Here is a 6,679-nt window from a genome sequence, read left to right on the forward strand (position 1 = left end):
TTATTTTTTTAAACTAATGGTATATATTAAGTAGCATGCTTGGGAGAATCTGTGATTGGCCCTGGGTCTAATCCCCACCCCAAAATAAATATCATGTCTTGGAGAAAAACACACATAAGATAATGTTACAGGGCTGGGCAAATAGGTAGGTTATTTAACTTCACAGGGAACTTAGTTCCCTTATCTAATAAGAGATAAGTGTATTTGAAGTGACAAGGGAGTATTTTGAGAGTGATTAATGCCAATGTATCTTTTACTCTAATAATTTTTTTAATTTAAACAATTTTTTTGTTGTTGTTTTTTTTTTTTTTTTTTTTTTTTTTTTTTTTTTTTTTTTTTTTTTTTTTTTTTTTTTGCAGTACTAGGGATTGAACTCAGGACCCTGCACTTGCCAGGAAAATGCTTATTCTATTGAGCTATCTCCCCAGCCCAAAAGGAAGGGTTTTTTGTTGTTGTTTTGTCTCTTTTGATTTGCTTGTTTGTTTTTGCGATACGAGAAACTGCACTCAGGATCCTGTACTTGCCAGGCCAGCACTTATTCTACTGAGCTATTTCCCTGGCCCTTCACACAGTTAATTTTTGATCGGCCACATACCAAAGACACCAAAACCCTAATCAAAGCTGAACCACTAAAGAATAAACAAAACCGCAATTTAACAAAATAACTTCCATTTGCATAGAGCTCATGTTGTACAATGTACTTACTGGTACTTTAATTTACTTTCACTCCAATTCTATGACTGAATTACAGTAAGGTTTATGATTTTCATTTTACTCATAAGTACAGAAGTTATATGACTTGCTCAAAGTCACACAGTGTTGAGGTTTAGGTCTAGAATGCTTCCCAATATAAAAAGAATTAAGATAGCTCATCAGATTAAAGCAGCTGCTGAAGGGCCTGTTCAATCCCTGGTTCTGCAAAAAAATTTAAAAAATAAAATAAAGCAGCTGCTTAGGCAGATGCAGGGACCAGGGGTTCGATCCCTGGTGTGCCATGCCATCCCCACCCCCAGGGCGCACTGAGACAGTGATTGAGACTGGGCGTGGTAGCCCGCACCTGTAATTCCAGCACTTGAAAGGCTGAAAGCTGGAGGATACTTCAAGTACGATTTGTGTAGTGAGACTCTGTAGACCCTGCACTAAATAAAAAAAAAAAAAAAAAAAAAAGATGTCATATGTACATATATCAATTCCCCATGGTGAAAGTAATCATTATATACTACAAATATGTACTAATAACAATAATTTTTTAAAAATATCAAATGAAAAAACAGAATGTCCTCCAAAAGACTCATGTATTCAGAAGCAAGACTTTGAAAAGTGATTGGGTCTACAGCTCTACACCCATCAGTAGATGAGTCCACTGATGAGTTCACAGCAGACTTGTTAGAAGGCAAGGCCTGGTTGGAGGTGGGTCCCTGCAGGCATGACCTGGAACAGCATATCTTCCTCCCTAGTTCCTCCCTTCTCTCTCTGCTTCCTCACTGTCATAGGATCTGAAGCTGTTCTTTACCCAGGTCCTTCCACCACACATTTCTGCATTGGCACCTGCTGAACATATACTGAAATAATGAAACTGTGATCCAAAATAAACCTGTCTTTTAAAAAAAAAAATATTTATTTATTTATTTGTGGGGGTGTGTGTGTGGCCAGCTTAGCCCACTAGGGGGCGGGGCTGGCTGGCATGTGGTGCTGGGGGATTGAACCGCGGTCCCTGTGCCTTGCTAAGGTTGTTCCAAGTAGGTGCTTTAGACCACTGAGCCATCTCACCAGCCCCCAAACCTGTCCTTTAAGTTGTGGGTGGTTGGTATTTTGTCCTAGTGGCAGAAAAATGACTAAAATACAATCTACTGAGTGAATCAGAGCCAATGCTGTAGCGATCCTCCCTCCAAGAGATCCCAGAGTCCATAAAACAGCAACATTTCTATATCAGCAAGCCAAAGAGAGGAGGCATTCTTAGCCTGCTTCGCATCTAGCTGTTTGTGGACAGCAATGACTGCCCTCCAGACAGCATGTAATTTATATAATGTCAGTATACAGCCAGGCAGGAGCAATGGTAGGGCTGCTTGGGCTGGTTGGGACAAACACTGTACTCACCATTGACAACTCTCTTGCACTGAAGCATCTTGAGGTCAATTAGTTCCTATAGAGGAATCAGAAAACACTCATAAGCCCTGGACATTCGGTCCTTGGTACAGGAGAAGGACCCTCATGGCTAGTGATAGGTAATACCTGGCCTAGTCACCCTACTATCAACAACAAACCATGGCATTTGGAACAAGATGTTCTGTCTTCTCCTCCAAAGCATGAAAAGCAGAGCTCTAAATGATGTAACCTTAATTAGGGACCTTGGACATGTTTGAGGCCAAGAAAGGACGAGGTACTCGGAGCCAGGGAGAAGAAAATATCTCAGCATGTAGGCACCAGGACTTCATCTTCACTTACTAGTCTCAGCTAAAACTAAACCCAAAAAATGTCAACTTAATCCCTAGGCAAAGGGGAGGCAGTGAAGGGCTCTCAGGAAAGTAGAGAGACCAGGAAACAGACTTACTGGAAAGAGGTTTTGAGATAAAAAGAGAGGAGAGAAAAACCTATCCAACATGGCTTACCCTGTGTAAATAAAAGGGGCAAGCACCTCAACTCTGGAGATGTTCAAACAGACTCAGGAAAAAAAATGGAAAAGGAGTTCTTCAAAATCAGAATAATAAAAATAAAGGGAATGCTTATGTATTCTGGAGAACTGAGATTCTCTGACTCTTAAGAGATAACACTGCTCTGTTTTGTTCAGTAATCATTTCAGCAGATGTGGAAGACAAGTCAGAAAAGCCAAGCACCTGTCATGCTGCCCAGAAACTTATGCCCAGGGACTCTGAATGTCCAGAAGACAGGAAGCCTCGGCCCCATGATTCTTATCCTAACACTGACTCCCTGTGAGCCTCCACAAGTTATAACCAGTCAAGTGCACATAATCACCCAACTCACAAGTGGACTATCAGGGAAAACATGGCCAAAGGGCTCCTATGACATCCATGGGGCTCTTCTCAGTAAATTCACTATCTTGTTTAATACATGTCCAAGGTGTTTCTGTGACTATTTTTTTCCATTTCTAAGCATTTTGTGCCCATTATGCCTGACCAGACACATAGTGTAGACACATGATGGGCATCAAAACCCCAAGAATCAGTATGGCAAACCAACTCAAGTACAATGCAGGGCACCTGTATTGCTATCTTAGTTTTAAAAACAAAAACAAAAAGAAAGAAAGAAAAAAAAAAACAAAAAACAAAAAAACAAGCACAATGGCAAGTGGGAAACACTGAATGGCTTGCTCTTAAAAAAAAAGAAAAGAAGGAGCCGGGGAGATGACTCAGTGGAATAAGCGCTTCCCTGGCAAGTGCAAGGGCCTGAGTTCAATCCCCGGTTCTGCCAAAAAAAGAAAAGAAAAGATCACTAGGCAGGCTCAGCTTCAGCAGGCACACAAGCAGGATAAAGCAGGGCAAGACCCCGAGCAATGACTGGGAAATTCATTGGCTGTGGTGTAGAAATCTCTAAGTAATTATTAGCTGACCATTAAGCTAACCAGCAGAGACCTCACTAGTCACAAATAACAAAAATTAGAGACTTTACAAAATTAGTTTAGGGGCCAGGGAGATGGCTCAGTAGAATAAGCGCTTCCCTGGCAAGCACAAGGATCTGAGTTCAATCCTCAGTTCCACCAAAAAAAAAAAAAAAAAAAAGAAAGATGAGGGGAATACAGATGAATGTCCATTTTGTATCTGTGTATTCAAAATGGTTAGGATAGATATATAGTTACATTCTCTTAATGAATAGAGAGATTTGTTCTAATAGTGTTTGTAAATAGGATATCATGTCCGCATCTTGTACAGCAATTAATCACTAGGAAGAATGTATGCAATGTGTTAATTATTGAAACTGTCCTACCAATTTGGTTTGAAACTCTCATTGCTATTTGTTTCTCAATAAAATTATGGAAAAAAATTGCATGAGCAAAAATATGAGAGACAGATGCAGAGAGACGGAGAGACAGAGACTGACATACACAGAGAGACAGAGACACAGAGAAAGAGAGACAGAGATAGACAGAGATAGGCACAGAGAGAGACAGAGACAGACAGAGACAGAGACAGAGTGACAGGCAGACAGATGGACAGAAAGGGTCTTAAAGAATGTTTATTTTGTTTTATTCTGGCAACATTGGAACAATTGAAAAGGTCTTTTTAAAGTACTAAGCCACAAGCAGCCACAGTGAATGGTGTCTTCATGTAAATAAAACATGACATAAAATAAGGACAAATACCGGGGCTGGAGAGATGGCTCAGTGGTCTAAAGCACCTACTTGGAACAAGCTTGGCAAAACACAGGGACCGCGGTTCAATCCCCCAGCACCACATGCCAGCCAGCCCCGCCCCCTGGTGGGCTGAGCTGGCCGCGTGTGCGCACACACACACACACACACACACAATAAATAAATGTTAAAAAAAAATTAAAAAAAAAAAAAAAGGACAAATACCAATTCTAAGGAATTCTAAAGAAATCAGAGATCCATGCAGACTCGAATTCAGATGGAAAGTTTTAGTTATTAAACTGATGTTGTCATGTTTTAATTACCTTAATTACTACAAATTAATATTAGAAGTTATAACTAACAAATTTATAAGTACCAATTTTTACATTCTTTGGCTTGTGAGCTTGTTTTCATTTTCCAATTTAATTTCGAAAACTAAACAGTTTGGGCGTCCCCTTGCCATTCTTCACTTTGACCACTAAAGGGCAGCCTTGCCTAGTTCTCCATTTTCACAGTCTTAAGCAATTTGGAATTTGGAGCTTTACTTTATGAAATTAAACAAGTAGGTTCTCCCACACTTATGAATGAACTGTGAAATTGTAGATGATTTTTCAATGTCTTAGTTTTTACTTTTTCCAATTAAGGCCACATATAATTAATTAACAAGAAAAAAAAATAGTTTAGAAGAGTCACTAAACAACCAACCTAACCCTTGCGTGAAGAAAGAACCTGAATTCCAGAGTTGCCACCTTATATTATTCAGTTTTCAACAGCAGTAACAAATTATGAGACATGGAAGAAATAAAACCCACCAAGGAAATATGATCCACATACAGAAAAAAAGGTAAATAGTGACTTAGTAGATGCACAATATTTACATCAACTACCTTAAATAAGTTCAAAAACAAAGTAACCATGTCTTAAGAACTGAAGGAGCCATTCATGTATGGTGTACATGCCCACCATGTTCCAGATACTCAGGAGGAATAGGTAGGGAGATCTTGAGTTTGAGGCCAGCTTGGGCAATTTAGTGGGACTCTGTCTCAGAATAAAATAAGATGAAAAGGGCATGAACATAGCTCAGTGCTCCATGGATCAAATCTCCAATATACCACCAAAGCAAAACACAAAAAAGAAAACCCTGGGCCTGAGAGATAGCTCAGTGGACTAAGTAACTGCTTAGGTAAGCACAGGGACAGGGGTTCAATTCCCCACACCACATGCCCTGCCAGCCCTGCCTCTGGCACACTGAGTTAGCCATGAGTCTGGGAGTGGTGGCTCAAGCCTGTAATCCCTGTGCTGGTGAGGCTGAAACAGGAAGATCACTATGAGTCTAAGTTGTAGTGAGAACTTGTACCAAATACATTAAAAAAAAGAAAAGAAAACCCTAAGCAAATATATAAGAACAATTATTCCCCCAAATACGAATAAAGAAATAGGAATTATTTTAAAATAATCAAATAAAAATTCTAAAGTTTAACAATATAGTAATTGAAGTTAAAAAAAAATCACTAGAGTGACAAAGCAGAAAATCTGAGCAGAGTGAAGAACATAATTAGCAAATTTAAGTCAACTGAGATTATCTAAATTAAAAACCAGAAAGAGGCTATTCCTTTTTCTTTGCTTTAGCTGCCAAAAAGTGAGCAGCCTTCCCACGACACAGCCTCTTGGCCATGATGTGCTGCCTCACCCCAGGCTAAGAAACAATGGACCAAGTGACCAGTGGCTGAAGCCTTTGAAAGTGAATTGGGGAACAGCGACTCACACTCTCTGCAGTCTTTCCCAGTGGTATCTGAAGCCCGTATGAAGTGATCCACACATCTAGTGATCACCACAACCATGTAGGCAACCAGTCTCATTATATATGGCTCTTCCTGGTGATGGTGACAGCCTTGGAAGTGACCACATCTCAGACTGAGACATCATTCAACTATTAAATTTGCTTATGAAATCTCAAGAAAGATGGGCCAGCCAAATAGCTCAGCGGATTAAAGTGCCTGCAAGCAGGCGCAGGGGCCTGGGGTTTGATCCCTGGGCCTGCCTCGCTGGGGTGCACTACAGTGGCAATTGAGACTGGGAGCAGTAGCACAATTGTAATCCCAGCTTTTGGGAGGCTGTAAACAGGTGGATCACTATAAGTCTGATCTATTAGTGAGATCCTAAACACCCTATAGACCCTTCGCTAAAATACAAAAGAATAAAATAAAATAAAACAAATGCTAGAGATCAAAAGAAAGAAAGAAAGAAAGAAAGAAAGAAAGAAAGAAAGAAAGAAAGAAAGAACAAAAAAAATGAAGAAAGGGACTGGGGAGATGGCTCAGTGGAATAAATGCTTCCCTGGCAAGTGCAAGGGCCTGAGTTCAATCCCAGGTT

At 40.0% G+C, this 6,679-nt stretch overlaps 1 protein-coding gene across 4 annotated transcripts in view; it reads right to left on the reverse strand.

The window, feature by feature from the left end:
* The window catches only part of Dus2 (dihydrouridine synthase 2), a 52,508-nt gene that overhangs the window by 33,197 nt on the left and 12,632 nt on the right, over window positions 1-6,679 (reverse strand). For all 4 annotated transcript variants that reach the window (XM_004625841.3, XM_023709407.1, XM_023709408.1 and 1 more), the window contains exon 3: window positions 2,098-2,143. In XM_004625841.3, the coding sequence (XP_004625898.1) occupies window positions 2,098-2,143 (46 nt within the window). The remainder of the gene's footprint in view (window positions 1-2,097; window positions 2,144-6,679) is intronic.

Source organism: Octodon degus, unplaced genomic scaffold (genome assembly GCF_000260255.1).
Source record: "Octodon degus isolate 3935 unplaced genomic scaffold, OctDeg1.0 scaffold00011, whole genome shotgun sequence".
NCBI lineage: Eukaryota > Metazoa > Chordata > Mammalia > Rodentia > Octodontidae > Octodon > Octodon degus.